Genomic DNA, 15840 nt, shown 5'->3' with positions numbered 1-15840 from the left:
GAAAACCTCCTTCCATCAACAAGGGCATTGAAGGTGAAACGTGGCTGGGTCTTTCAGCAGGACGATGATCCCAAACACACCACCCGGGTAACGAAGGAGTGGCTTCGTAAGAAGCATTTCAAGGTCCTGGAGTGGCCTAGCCAGTCTCCAGATGTCAACCCCATAGAAAATCTCTGGAGGGAGTTGAAAGTCCGTGTTGTCCAGCGACAGCCCCAGAACATCACAGCTCTAGAGAAGATCTGCATGGAGGAATGGGCCAAAATACCACCAACAGTGTGTGAGAACCTTGTGAAGACTTACAGAAAACTTTTGATCTCTGTCATTGCCAACAAAGGATATATAGCAAAGTATTGAGATGAACTTTTGTTATTGACCAAATACTTATTTTCCACCATATTTTGCAAATAAACTCTTTAAAAATCAGAAAATGTGATTTTCTGGATTTTTTTTTCTCCTTTTGTCTCTCATATTTGAGGTACATCTATGATGAAAATTACAGGCCTCTCTCATCTTTTTAAGTGGGAGAACTTGCACAATTGGTGGCTGACTAAATACTTTTTTGCCCCACTGTATATATCAACATGAGTGGCAACAAGCATATGAGAGCTTCCTAAAGAAATCACCAAATTACACTAAACTGATCACCATCACTTGTGCTGAAACAGTAACGTTTTACATGTTATTGCTTTTTGTTCCAAATCCTCAAAAGTAACTTGTGCCAAACTCAGTACAACCAACACGTTTGACTCAAATCATAGTTTAAAAAGATAGATATCCCTTATAGTGATCAAATGTTATTTTTTTTATTTGAGAAAAAGTAAATTAAAAAAAATCTCTAAAAAAAAAAAAAAGTTCTTGCTAAGCATTTAGCAAATAGAAATAATTTTGGAAATTCTAACAAAGCTAAAGCAAGGAAATTTTGGTCGGATTTCACTTCAGACAGTGAGAAAAAATGGCTTTGCATCTTTATACTATGTATATTTTTCTTTCAGCTGTGTATATATATATATATATATATATATATATATATATATATATATATATATATATATGTGTGTGTGTATCTCTGTGTGTTTGCACGTATGTGTGTATGTGTACCATCAGCTTGTTGTATTAGCATGACCCTGCCTGAGGAGCAGCAGCAGAGGCAGCAACAGCAGTTGAGCGAGTGATAAAGAAGTGATGTGTTGTGCAAATCTAAGACTGGCTGTTTATGGTTTTGGGGGGCCTGCAGGAATAACACTTGGGAAAAAAAAAAAAAAAAAACGCCTCAGCTCAGCAGTTTGCCTGTGTTGTGTCTCCATATCTATCAGTATGGCTGTTTGTGCTCGTTGCATGCCCTGCATATGTTGACCATACGTTTCTGGAGCTGCACATCCTCTGCATCTACAGATTTGTCCCTCAGGTGGGATGGGTTAAGGCACACTCCTGTCGTTATTATTACCTCTCTGCATGTCCCACCATTCTGTCTCTGACCCCCCGCACCGATGCCCCACTCCCCTCTCTTTCCCACCTTCCATATTGGGTCTTATCTAAACCGCAGTGCTAGCAGACAGGACAGGCCACTAGCTGATAGTGATTGTTTATCCCACGGTGCAAAATTGCTGATCTGTCTTCTGCTTTTTCCCTGACAGCGAGATGCTCATCTCACTTCCTTCTCCTCCTTCTCTCTCTCTCTCCCCTCAGATACAGATATTGGCACCTATCAGTACTACGATAAAGGAGAGCCAGGTAAATAGTGTTTATATTGGATGTCTGTTTGTGTTTCAGATAAGTTGCGTGTGTCTTGTTTTTGGAATGTGTGTGATTTCCCTATATATAAAGAAGAGCTTTTCACTGCCTGCTGACACACAGATTATTGGTCCAGCGTGATTCGGAGTCTTCCAGCCGCTAACCACACATACACTGGGTACACACAAAGGCTATTAATATGAAGGATTTACACCCTAAAACCTTATATACACATGCACGTACCACACACACAGATTATAGGGTCTCTGCGGTTCTATCTTTTACACTCCCTGTGTTCCTGTTGACCCTGGGGTCCTGCCACGCAGCGATAGGAAAACTAAACTGTTGACTTTCTCCTAGATCACATAGCAAGAAGCCCCATGCAGTCCAGCCTTATTTGGCCCTGAGGCCATGAGGCTCTCCGAATAATCAGGAAGTGCTAAGATCGTTCGCCTGCAGCGCTGCAGTAAAATATGGTCTATATATATTTTTTTTACTAAGTAAATGATGCATCTAACAAAAAAAAATCCTATTTGTCCTTCAGTCCATATGCTGTGCCTCAGAAATTCAATAAAAGGAAGATATTTTAGCACTTGTTGCTATATTGATATAAATAACCCTTGAAAGGTTATTTTATTTCAGTAATTCAATGTTTTAAGAAAAGTTAAAGGGGCAGTTATGAAATTATGCAATTTCATAGCATAATCATGTAGCTATGTTGACGTAAGTTGTTATAAAATGCTGTATATATCAAATATGACTTAAAAATAAATTTTACTTCCTAATTTAACGCCTTGAAATTAGTCCTCTGCCTCTTTAAAGGCTCCGCCTTCAGGAAGACATCCCTTGTTAACCCTTTAACAATGTTTTTACCAACATTTCTCTTAGAAGTAGCTTGTACAATGAGGTCAGCAGATTTGCAGTTACAAAAGGTGTTTCCAAATTGCTACTGGCTAGTCTGAAGGAGTTGAGGGGTGTTATGCGGAGAGAGCTGCTCTGTGTAAAATCTAATTAGTTCACCTTACTTAAAAACATTATGGAAACACATTGCCTCAAAAAAAGTTACTTTTTAAAACTTTAAAATGTTAGTTCGTGCAAGTTTACACAACTCGACTAACTTGATAATTTTGAGCTGCATTAACTTGTGCAATTTGAGTGACCGTAACTTAAGTCAGCTTATTGATTCTGAGTATGTTGTAATAACTTGATCAATAACTAAAACTTAGGTTTTTTTTAGCTAAAAACTAATTATATAAAAAGAAAATGCTTGATTAAAACACTTTTATTTGTTTCTCTGCTCAAACTCTAACAGAAAATATGGAAAACAGTGACAGTTTTTTTCACCTTTTTAAGTAAAATAAACACAATCATATTCAAGGCTGAGTGGGGTGGTCATGACAATGAGGATGCAAATCACTCATGGTGCAGTTTTTTACAAATGTAAATGCTAAAAAATAAATAATACGCGCTCAACTGCCCTGCAAGTGGCTTCATTCTTGATGAATTCACTGCATCGACGAAGCCTTGAAGTCTACGTTTTCGTCTTGAACATCTCAAACTAATTTTTATTTGCTAGTTCTAGCGATGCTGTTGCGTGATTTAAGTATTACAAATCTAAAATAACTTGACACATGTTGTTTAGCTGTACATAATGTAAATAGCTAAGACAAACTGACTTTATAAGTTGTATGCAAATAAGGTATGTGGTCCAGATTTTTTTTCATGGTTTTCATTCTAAAGCTGAAGTGTTACAGTGATGTAAAGCAGGGTTTCTCAACTCCGGTCCTCACGCCCCCCTACTCTGCATGTTTTAGATGTGCGTCTATTCCAGAACAGCTGATTCAAATGATTGCATGATCATCAAGTACTGCAGAAGCCTGTTAATCACCCAGATATACAATTCAGGTGTGTGGCAGAAAGGAAATGCCTAAAACATGCAGGACAGGCAAGCGGTGAGGACCAGGGTTGAGAAACACTGATGTAAAGTGTTCAATATTTCCCTCTGAAATGTAGTGAGGGGAGAAGTAGAAAGTGACATGAAAAGGGAGGAAAAACTCAAGTAAAACACTTTGTTAAAATGCAGAAAAAAAGCTCAATTATCAAATACTTATTACTCTTTCTAATTGAACCCATCTCAATTAGAGGGAGTTGGTGAGAAATTTGATGAAACTGATTCAAGACTACTTACTATTTTCAATCAAATACAATGTTTGCATTTACAGTGAAGCTTGGAAACTGCAAAACTCCTTCGAGGATCTTTTGTCCTGTGCTGTGTGACATCCAGGAGTTTTGCACATCTGAATGGTTGCCAGCTTTAGTTTCTTGATTATTATAGCTTGCTGCTAATAATGATAACAATATCCAAACTTCAGCTTCTTGGAAAATTGGAATATGGACTACATAATTTTGAAAACCACTGACAATTTCCACAAAAAGTGCAAGCCACTAAATGTCATCACTAACCAAGCTGGTCATGTAAAAGGTGCCATATTCACACTTATTAATGGGAAACTCCAATGAAAAGGCTTCTTTCATTCTTTTCTCTTTCTTTGGTTCTGTCGTTTCTTTATTTCTTCAAATCCATATAACTAAATGTATTTATTTATCTTGTAAAAATGTGACTAGAACTAGACTAGACTAGAACTGAGATTTTAGCATCCATATTTACATTAAATAATCATACATCAATGATTTGTTTTCTTATTTTTCCATTAAAATGATAAAATTTCAATTAGTTATTTGATGTACTGTTAAATTAAAAAAAATACTATGATTGAGCCCTTTTTTCATTCATTTTTGTTTATTTTCTACAATGCTTTCTCCATTTTTCAGGAAATATTTAGTCTTTCAAGCAGTTTCTTCTCTTTTTAAGTGTTTCTTTAGTATTTTTCTCGTCCTGTGTACAGTAAGTCCCCCTGCCTTGTCCTCTCTTTTACTATCGTCGCAGGCCTCTCTCGTTCCTCTCATCTTAGAAGCTGCCTTCTCTTTTCATTCCAATCTTCAGTGGAGAGACGGCGCTTCTTCCTCCCAAATCCTTTCATTTGGAGGATTACTAAAGTGTAGCTTGATATCAGAGCAGAGGGAGGAGAGAAGGAGGGAGGGAGAAGAGGCAGAGCAGGGTAGCCAAATCCCAATCCAGAAGCATCATAACACTCATATAGCAGTGTATTGATAGCCCAGGTTAGGAGTTGGCTTCACTTTCAGCACTTTACCAAATTACAGAAAATCTGTGTGAATTTTAACAACAGTTGACTTTAACAAATTAAATATAAAAAAGAAAAAGCTGTAAAGTAAATTTAACTAAGGCATCTTTTCTATTCACTCTAGAGAACCTTTTGTTAAATGTTTTGCAGGTGTTTTTGGTTTAATTTAGTGTAAAGGTATTTTATGTTTGTTTCCTTTTAGATCATAGTGCTTAAGAAAGCTTCCAAAGGAGACATTTCTTCAATTTTTTTCAATAGATTGATACTTAATTTCATAGATTTTCTGTCATCTCTGATTCAGCAACTGATCTGATCTTATACAAGTCTAAAGCAGGGATGTCCAAAGTGCGCTTCGGGAGCCGTTTGGGGGAACTCTGAGTGATCTTTTGTGGCCCAGGACTACAATGACAGTTCATGCAGATAGACCCTCCTTTTACCTTCCATGATGACATTTTCACAAATACATAAATAAAGTTTGGATCAACACAAAATATTTCTGCCTTATTAACAAGATTTCTGAATGCATTCTAATTGTATAGTAAATAGAAGCACAAACATCAACTGTTTATTCAAAAGCTAACTCCATTAACATAGAAGGCGCTTCAGAAAAAAGAATAACTCATGTCATTTTTGACCATTTTGTTTGTTTTAAGAAAAATAAATTAGATTTAGTCTATTATTGACTAATAAGGAACAGGAAATGTTTTTTTAACTATATATTTATTTAGAAGTTTTGATAATATAATATAAAAGAAATAATCTAATATCTAATAAAAGCATTAGAGAATTTTGACACTATGCAACAGAAAGAAATAAAGGTGACATTTTTAGCAGTTTTATCTTATTTTAACATTTTGCTTCAAACTAAGAATGAAACAGCCAATGGTTTGCAAGTCTAAGGTTGTACTGTCAGGTTTAACGTTACTTCCACTTCCGTCCACTAGAGGGAGACACAGGCTCATTGGAGCGGCTCCAGGGGGTAGGGGGGGGTCCCCAGCTGCCAGTGCCCACCACCGTCGCCCACCACCCCCTCCACCCCGTTCATCCAGCCCCAGAGCAGGTGCCCATGTCTGGGCCTGTCTGGCCCTTCACCCCCTTATCTGATTAATAGTACTAATCCTGGAGGTGTTCCTGCCTGCCAGAGAGGCCGGCCACCGGGCTGGCCACTTTCATGCTCGGGGGCGGCCCGGCTACGAGGCACAGTTACGGGTTGCACTTTGCCAGAGGTGAACTACCCCCACCCCACTCCCTCCTCCCTTTTGAAACCGAGGGGGGGTGTCGGTCGAGCCGCAGCTTAGCTTTCTGTGTTTTTATTTAGCTACATCCAAATAGAAAACCCAGACCCATTCTTTATCTTCTTCTTTAAATGTATAAATCACTTGGCCTTTCTCTTCCTCCCCTCCAGCCAATCCCCTGGAGCATCACTACTACAATGAGAAATTCCAGTTCTGTGAAGGTAAGTTCACAAAGAAGCAATTCGCAAAACAATCAATTTACTCCACATATCCACTACGTTTGTGTACGTTCGGACTCTAAATTGTCGACCATCTTCCAGAAATCGGTCACTGAACTGTCCTCCTCTCCCTCTCTCTGTTTGTATTTCACTCAGTAGTGAAATACAAACAGCCTTATCAGAAGACAAACACTCATCCCCCTGCCCTCGCCTCACCCCCCACCACCCATCTTCCACACTCTCATTTGCATGCATCTGTTTACCTCTTCTTCTTTTTAATAGAGCACTCTACTCCTTAATCACTTCTTTCTGTAAAGATGAAATGAGAGACTATAAAATAAACAGATAAGCGTGTGATTGCACCACAGTGAGAGTAGTGGTGCCTCCTTTCCTCTTGAATTTTATATGTATCTGCAGTATATATATGTATATATATATGTGTGTGTATATATATATATATATATGTGTGTGTGTGTGGGGGTGTGTGTGTGTGTGTGCGGGCAGAGGCAGATGCTCAAATTCAATTAACTATTTTTCTTTTTTTTTATATGCATCTTTCTGTCTGTTTAACCTCCAGAGATGGGAGGAAGAGGGCTAGGAAATTAAATGAAAGGGCATTGGTGTGGTACACACGTTGAGAAATGTGCTACAAACTGTGAGGTTGCATTTTAGAGATAACTCAAACACGCCACAAGTCCCCAAGAATAAATATATCCACCTCTCCGCAAAGATCGCTCCGTATGTTTTAAAATTACTCTGTGCTTCCGGTTGAATATTTAGTGAAGAAAAAAAAGATATGCAGCTGTGTTTTATAGATGCTTTTGTGACTTTACTTGGATTACAAACTTGGAGTGAGATTGTCTTACACTGCCAAAACACAGAATCGTTTGGTCTAGTTTCTAGGGCAAATATATGGGTGCACTTGAAATAAGACAAAACTAACTATATATGTAACTTTTCAGCTAGAAATAGGAGATCATTTTAATTCAATAATTCTTTGATATTGACGGAAAAGTGGTGGTTCCACTGGCAGATAACTTCACTTATAACATGGAATAATGAAGTGTACTGGGATATTTGCAGTAGAAACCAGACAAAAGTTACCTGGTAAGACTTTGTGTTTTTACATTCTAGCATGAGTCTCTCTCTGTTACATCCTCAATATTGAGCTAGGAAGACTATTTGCTTTCTTTTTTAATCATCAAACCAAATTGGATATCAGACCAAGAGTATCTGAATAAATATAAAAAGCAGGAATCTTAAGGAAAAAGCTACTGAAATGAATCTATGTGAAAAAGTAACTCAGTGACTGCTTGTCCCGTTCCTCGGTTTGGAATGGCTGATGTCCCTGCAGAGGGATTTAGTTTTATTTTTAATTGCAGAATCGTTTTAATTCAGCCACTTTGGAGGTTTTTTTCATATAAACGACCTGTTTAACTTTGAGTTAGACTTTAACTAGACCACTCCAAAACTCATTTGCTTTTGTAGCCGTATAGAGGCAGTTTTGCTGGTGGGATTTAGACTGTTGCATAACACAAAGGAGTCTGAGCCTTAGGTCACAAACTGATACCAGTAGTGAGCAGAATATATGGTTTTCCCAATTACAGGAAACCCTATGGGTTCTGAAGCTGAAAAACAGCCCCACACCATGACACTACCACCACCACGCACACCACTGCTGCTGGTATTATGTTCTTCATCTGAAAAGCTGGTAATTTCAGACTAGTAGGAAGAAAACCCTCACTTTTCTCTCACGAGTTTCCATACATATTAGTTTTAGAGATAATAAAGTCTTTCTTTGGCAGTTGTTGGACAGTCTGCGTGTTTTTCCGGTCAACGGTGCTTTGGGCCTTGCTTTTCCATGTTGCCAGACAAGTTTAGATTTTTCTTGATTCTACAGGTTTGACAACAAATAGACCTGGATGTGACAAAAAACTAGGCTAATTACGAATAATTTATGATTTGGCAAGGGAGAGATTATAAATCCATATAGAGTCATGCTGGTTTTCCCTTTAATAAAAGAAAATAGTGTTTTGTACCTATTCAAATTATTTTTATCTGATATGAAAATGTGAAAGATGTAAGATGAACACGTTTTGCGAACCACTGCATTTTAAAATGTAATTTAACCTATTCAGTAATACCTTTAAGAAGTTTTAGAAATATGTCTGATTATATAATGCTAAATCTCAAAATACTCCCAGTTAAAGGTTCCATAATTAAGAAAGCTTGTTTTAGTTTACAAGTACCTGATGATAAAACTGAAAATTAACCTTGCCAGTTTTTATAATTTTGTGGTCAGTCGTTTGGTATGAATAATCTGTTGCTTGTCGTTACGTTTTATGGAAACTTTAATGAATTGTAGATTGTGCTTTTCATATTTCTTCTTACATAATCACAGTTTTAAGAAAATAAGGGCTCCTATTGTAAGAAGCTTTGATTCAAAACACCATGTTAATTTACACTCCCCACTACACTCATACTATCGGCACCGATCGTATGTGTGTAGAAAACGTTTATTGCAGTAGCGATGCTGAAAGTATAGAAAAATTGTTTGAATTATGTAGAAATAATTGTTTTTAACAAAAGTATCAGTAGCAACATTATTGGCGTCCCTAAAATTCCTGTAATGCACATCTTGATTAAATCTTTTTTGTGTTTTTATGTAATACTTTTGTTAAGATGATAAGAGTTAATGGTAATTTCTAATGAGTAATCCATAACCCTGTTTTTCTTAGCCTAAAAACCTTTATCTGTCCTACCTTCAGTAATGAACACGTAGGATTTGCTCAACTTTAGTTTAATCGGAAACATGTCCTTCAGTGAAATAAGACTAAGGTTTAGCTTTACGGCAACAAACCCTCCAACTGGGTCTGGCATAAGAGAAATCATGAACATGTGGAGAAGTACCTCAGTATGGTGAAGGATCTGTGATGCTGAGGGCTATTTTGTCTTTCAAAGGCCCAGAGAACCTTGCTGGAGTGCACAGCATCGTGAACTCTTTGAAATACCAGAAAATTTCAAAAGAAAACTCTGCAAGTAAACTTTAAACAAGTTGGCGGCAGAACAATTATGCCTATCAGTACAGAAATGGTTGATATGGAGCAAAATCAGTCTGAGTAGTATCTTGTATAATTATCTTAGCTAATTGCTGCTGGCTAGTCTAAAGGATTTGAATGGGGGGAGTGACGTATGGGGAGAATGTGACTCAAATAGTAATCAATTTGTGTCTGTTCAGAAGACAAAGAAATCAGCTAAACTTCACCTTGAAACCATTTTGATGAATAAAACCAACTAAACCTAAACTATTTCTGCACTCATTGCCCCTTTTTGGTTTCATTGAGACTTTAAAAACTGAACCAGATTTTCATCAGCCTTCATCTTTTCATTCCACATCACCTTTATTCCACCTTTTTATGCTTAAATTGCAACCAAGTTATTAAATTCTTTCCCTACATTCCCCGGGATTCCCAGGGGTGTTGTTTTAAAGAGTATCCCTCTCCTCTGCGATTAAACGATCGGTCACACGATCTCTCCACTCTCCCCTCCGTAGCTCGAGGCTATTCGCGGACCCCCAAGAACCGCCGGCCGGAGAAGCTGCGCAACTCGCTGAAGGAGTTGGAGGTAACCTCACTCCACCTCTCCAAAACCCCACCACCACCACCCCTCTCTCCAGCTTCTTCTTCTTCCTCCCCTCTGGGGATTTTTGCCGTTTTCCCTTTCCGAAACGGCTGATTGATTAACAAATAGGGGCATTCTCTGTCTGCCTTCGCTCTTCCCCCGTCGTCCTCGTTTGTCCTCGTCTCTCCCTCTCTCCTTCTCCTCTCTCATCGCCTCTCTTTCGGCCGACCTCTGTCATCGGACGGGATATTTGAGGGGATCAGGGGGCCACGGACTCCCCCCTCCCCTTTCTTTCCCTTCCTCCCTCCTTCTCTTCCACCTTCCTCATTCACCTCCTTCTCCTGTCTTCCCCTCTGTACTTGTGGCAGTACAGACCTAGCTTTGTTTGTTGGAACCTGTCTGTGGCTGTTATCCACACACACACGCACTCAACCAACCCAACCACCTCCCTCCTCTCACCCGTAACCATTGTCTGAAACCAGAAACACCCAGCACACCTCCTCTCTCTCCAACCTTCTCTCCTCCCATCCAATCACCCCAGCTGGGCCTGGAATGTTGCAGGAATGACTGACCTTACACTCACACACACACGCATACTCACCCACGCACGCACACACACATGCAAGCAAGCAGTGGTTACCTGCATCCGTTCCCCCCTGCCCCCCTGGACCCGCCCCTCGGTTAGCAGGAACTGCTGGAGTGAGCACTTGTCGGGACAGGTATCTACTACCACAAACGGACTGTTTCCCTTTTGTTTTCAGTGTCTCTTTCAAACATTTTCTGGGGTTTTCTATAATTATTGCATTGTTGAAGCAAAGTTCTGTGCCCTCTTTGCCTTACACTTTCTCTATTATGTCCATTCAGGAGCTGCTGCAGAGCAACACCTGCATTCACACCAGATGGAGAAGCAAGTACTGCTGCCAGGTACACACCCTTCCCAGCTCAGCACCTTCTGGGTTCAAGCAGACACACACACACACACACGCACACACACACACACACACACACACACGCATACACACACACACACACACACAGGCACCTGTTAGTGCGCATCAGTGAAAGAGCTAAACTGGACAGTAAAATCATTATTGTAAGCTCATTATGAGAAACTAATATTACAATATTTGAAAACAAAAAGTCAAAAACCTTAAAAGCAAATCTGATCTTTTTTTTATTTTAATCTCGTGATAGATTTTTAAGCCACCCTGCAGAAAACATACATCTTACCTAGTTCATTACCTTTAACTAGGATATTCATTATGACAAGCCAAACATTTAAAAGCATTGCACCAAAATAAACTGGGATACAGTGAACCCTCGCTATAACGTGCTTCACCTTTCGCGGTCTCGCTACTTTGCGGATTTTTTTGTGCAGTTTTTTTCACAGTGCCTTATGTTCTGCATCCTGATTGGCTAAACAGTCTCCAAGCTCCTTCTCTACCTATGTGCTAATAACGTTACGGTATTTAAATATAAGTAATACAGATTGGTCATTCAGGAGATGAAAGCTGAAAACTTTGAATGCCTGCTGGAAACAACTGTGGCCAGAGGCAGCGCAAAACCCGACCGGAGGCTCGCTTGACGAGATCCGTTGCTCTGCCGTAGATACAGCTGTGAATCTCTCGGGGCAGGTTGGAGGAGACGCTTTAATGACACGACTCTGGATCACATTAAGGCCCGATTGATGAGCACAGACATCCGCTGACCTGAAAACAGGCTTTTTTCTTTGTTTTCAATGTAGAGTATTTAATTATGCTGTATAATAATAATAATAATAATAATAATAATAATAATTGTAAAAACTAAAGGTAACTCTACTTCGCAGATTTCACTTATTGCGGGTTATTTTCAAAACGTAACCCCTGCGAAAAACGAGGGATCACTGTAAACGTTAACCTGTCAGCTGCATTGTGATGTATGCAGATGATGTTGAGCAATGGAGTGCTGGTGACTGTCACCCTCAAAGGACCTCAACTCGATCAAGTGTGTGTAGACCGCACGTTAGTGGGTCGACTTCCTGCCAACACTGTGACTGATGGTGAGTTGTACTGTGATTAAGAGTTTCTCATTTATTTATCACTATTAACCTACTTATTTCCATCCCAAGTCCACAATGAACCAAATAAAACCCAGAATTCGAAGATGGAATCAAATTCAGTCTTAGCTCGTGATAAATACAGTTTTACCTATTACTGCAGTACAGTCCAGCCTTACAGCTCAGTTTCCTACAAAAACTCACTTAAGGCTAATAGATAAAATGATGGTAGACATAAACGGTTAAAAGTCTTGAGATACTATTACACTGAAAGCGAAAGCTTTACTTTCTCTCAGCCGCTGAGAAAATGTTGCAGAGTAAATTGGAAAAATATCCAGAAAATCCTGCCAAGAGAAAGTATTGTGGTTGTGAATCTGCTAATCTCACCTGTTCTTATTGAAAAGTTGTTGCAACATTTGATTTAAAAAATGACAATTTTTTGATAGATTCTCCAACAACAATGAAACAAGATTGTTGATGTTACCCTTCAATGGACTGAAGAATGTCGATGACTAATGGCTTTTCCTATACTGCTGTCCTGAATCTCAACTTAAGACTAAAATGATTCACCCAATAATTCTGAATGTACACTGCAAACACAAAATCTTACCAAGTATTTTTGGTCTAGTTTCTAGTGCAAATATCTTGGTAATCTTGAATTAAGACAAAACTAACTTACAAGTTACTTTTCAGCAAGTTATAAGAACTTGTTTTTAGTCAATAATTCCTTAATATTGATGAAAAAGTACTTGCTCTATTGGCAAATTATTTCACATATAGCAGTACATTTTTCCCTTATTATAAGTGAAATAATCTGCCAACAGGTCAATATTAAGGAAATATTTACCTAAAATAAGCTCCTACATCTTGCTGAAAAGTTATTTATTAGTTAGTTTTATTCCAAGTCAACTAAGATATTTGCATTAGAAACTAGAGCAAAGATGCTTGATAAGATTTTGTGTTTGTGCAGTGTAGAATCACTTTAATAAATTCTCAAGCTTTTAGTTTTTAGCAATGTATTTCAGCTTTCAGTTTTTATGCTCCACTTATCTGGAAAAATTGTAGAAATATTCTACAATTGGGACATTAAATTTGTAGATAATGCACAGTTCTTTTTATTTTCTCTAAAATTGAGTTATTATATGTCCTTATTTGTCAGAATGCTCTTATGTATTTCAATACTTTTTTGGCTTTTTTGGGGGGGTTTTAATTCAAACGTTTGGTGTTTAAAAATCATCATCATCCGCTCGGTTTCTCTCGCCCCGTCGGTGCTGACTGTTTGCCTACTCCTGCGCTCCCTGTGCATGCACTTCCACATCCACCACACACTACCCCACACTCTGTCACGCAGTCGCTCTCTCACACAGGCGGCGCCTCGCACCATAACAGGTGCCACAGGTGAGCCAGGCGGCTCTTGCTAGCTAATTGCGGGCAAATCCTTTTGTGCTGCGTGTGTCCAGGGGCCTTCCCTTAAGAGCATCCATCAGTGTTTTTCCCTCCATCGCGCGTTACTCCAGGGAGTGCCGTGCACCCCCCACCTCACCTTCCCCTTGCTCTGGGCTCCCTCACTCTGCAGACCTGGCAGGAGAGAATAAGAGGCTGTGGACAACGGCCCAAATCTGCTAATTATTTCTTTCTTTCTGTATCAATTATTTGTTCATAACACCGCCCTCCCCACTTCCGCCTGGGGTCTCGAGACACTTGATAAAGCCCCCACAGTGCACACATAGCACACCCGTGTAATTACATACACACACATCCTTTTTCCCTTTTGCATAGGCCAACAAACACTTACTGTATGTCCACTTGCATTTACACACCTAAAAGAAAAAGACTTGCACACACTCAGGTACACACTCGCCTCCCACTGTGCTTCATTCAAAGCCTCAGAGGGCACTAATTATTAGAGTAATGGTTGTGAGAGGGTGGGTTCCGGGGATTTTGTGTACATGTGCGTGTGTGTGTTGTGCGGGATGGGGTGCGGGGGGGTTGCAGTCAGATTGGGGTTCTCACATCTGCCACTTGTTAAATTAGGCTGAGACAATTAACAGCAGAGAGCCAGACCAGATCGCAACGTCCAACACATTTATCATTACTGGAACCGTTTACAATATCAACTGAGTTGTGATCCCTGTATACGTGTGTGTGTGTGTGTGTGTGTGTGTGTGCGTGCGTGTGTGGGGGGGGGTGTGCGTGTGTGTGCGCGTGTGTGGGGGTGTGTGTGTGTGTGTGCGTGTGCGTGCGTGCGCATGTGTGTGTGTGCGTGCGTGTGTGTGCGTGCGCGTGTGTGGGTGTTTGAGTGGTTATGCCTAGTAGTGTAGAACTTTCATTATTCAAATTTGAATTTACAATATTTTCAACTAGCAAACATAAAAGATAATATCCGTCAAGTTAGTTTTGACCTTGTTGACAAAGTTCAGGATTGTAGCTGAGAGAGGAGACTTATTAAGATGTAAATCTAAAATATTTCAGTCGAGATGCACCGATCCCATTTTTTTGTATCAGTCAAGATACAAAAAAAAAATTATGTCAGTTCAGTTATTCAGAATGCAGAGTAGAGTGAATTCCTATTAGTGTATATGGAGCTCATCTGTTTGCATTTACAATTTAAAATGGTTGAAGCTGTTTGGCATGGAAGTTTTTAAATAATTTAATTGGATAAAAAGAAATTTCAAAACCGACTCAGACCTTAAAATTATTATTTTAAAGGGGAAGTATTAAGTGTTTTCCAGGCACATAGTGCCAGCACTATTAAGTAACTATGTTCCTTCAGTTTTTATAAAAATGCTACATATATCAAATATGACGTAAAAGGAATTTGACTTCATAATTTAATGCCATGAAAATGAGTCTCTGTCTCTTTAAGAAACTCCTGATCTTTCTGAAATTTTGTTTTCGGGAAGTCATCCCAACAGCGCTCCTCTAATAACCCCAAACCAATGTTTTTACCAGCCTTGTACTGGGAAGTAGCTCATATAATGATGAACAGTTCCACTTGATGGTTGCTAATTGCTGCTAGTCTGAAGGAGTGGGGGAGGCCTGGGGGAGGGCTAATCTGTGAAGTGGAAACTTGGAAGCTCCGAAACTGCAGCTCCAGTGGAGCTAGGTCCAACCAGGCATTTTGCACACCTGAATGTTTGTCATGGAGATTTAAGGGTTTCTTAAACATGCCTAGAAGAATCAAGGGCAACACTGAAGGTATGTTTTTGATTAGGGAATAACAACATAAAATGATGTAAAGCTCAAAAAAGTTGATTTCACATAGTACTGCTCCTTTAATGTTTTAACTGAAAAAAAAAACTTGTAATTTTCTGTCATATCTGTTGCTGACATAATTTAGAAATTTTGCATTTATTGATTTACTTTCAACTGACTAAGCGTCACAGTTGTAGCTGAATTTGAAATTAGGCTACAACATGATTTGCAATGGCAATTTATTTTCAACTTTGTAAAGCGGAAAGAGGTTGTGAGTTTTTGGATAAAGAAGAAAATCCCTTTTTCTCCAATTTGCACGGATTCAACCAAACTACAGACCGGTTTCTTTTTTCTATTTTTTTTAAAGGTTGAAAGAAAAAAGCCAGTCGGTTTTCTTTTTCTTTTATTTTCTTTTTGGAAGTCTCACTGTTTGCTGTTCTGGTTTAAACTTTGCAACCTAGAGGCCAGTTTAACCCTGTTGGAACAACGAGCTCCGATTGCATCACACTGAGCGGCAGATTACCAATATTCTACCGTATCAAAGTATTACAGGTTTCCATTGGCCGACGGCTGGGCCAAGTTGAGCATATGCTGCACGA

General features: G+C 39.2%; 1 protein-coding gene across 5 annotated transcripts in view; it reads left to right on the top strand.

Annotated features, from left to right (window-relative positions):
• Positions 1 to 15840, top strand: part of wdpcp (WD repeat containing planar cell polarity effector) — an 87222-nt gene that overhangs the window by 24138 nt on the left and 47244 nt on the right. For 4 of the 5 annotated variants that reach the window (XM_008428892.3, XM_017309197.2, XM_017309196.2 and 1 more), the window contains 5 exons: positions 1687 to 1731; positions 6340 to 6390; positions 9941 to 10011; positions 10873 to 10932; positions 11935 to 12049. In XM_008428892.3, the coding sequence (XP_008427114.1) occupies positions 1687 to 1731; positions 6340 to 6390; positions 9941 to 10011; positions 10873 to 10932; positions 11935 to 12049 (342 nt within the window). Of the gene's footprint in view, positions 1 to 1686; positions 1732 to 6339; positions 6391 to 9940; positions 10012 to 10066; positions 10728 to 10872; positions 10933 to 11934; positions 12050 to 15840 lie in introns of those variants that run through there. The other variant, XM_017309198.2, reaches the window with a different exon arrangement.

Source organism: Poecilia reticulata, chromosome 15 (genome assembly GCF_904066995.2).
Source record: "Poecilia reticulata chromosome 15, P_reticulata-male-v2, whole genome shotgun sequence".
Lineage (NCBI taxonomy): Eukaryota > Metazoa > Chordata > Actinopteri > Cyprinodontiformes > Poeciliidae > Poecilia > Poecilia reticulata.
Note: the sequence above shows the minus strand (reverse complement) of the source record. Positions and strands in the feature narration are given on the sequence as shown.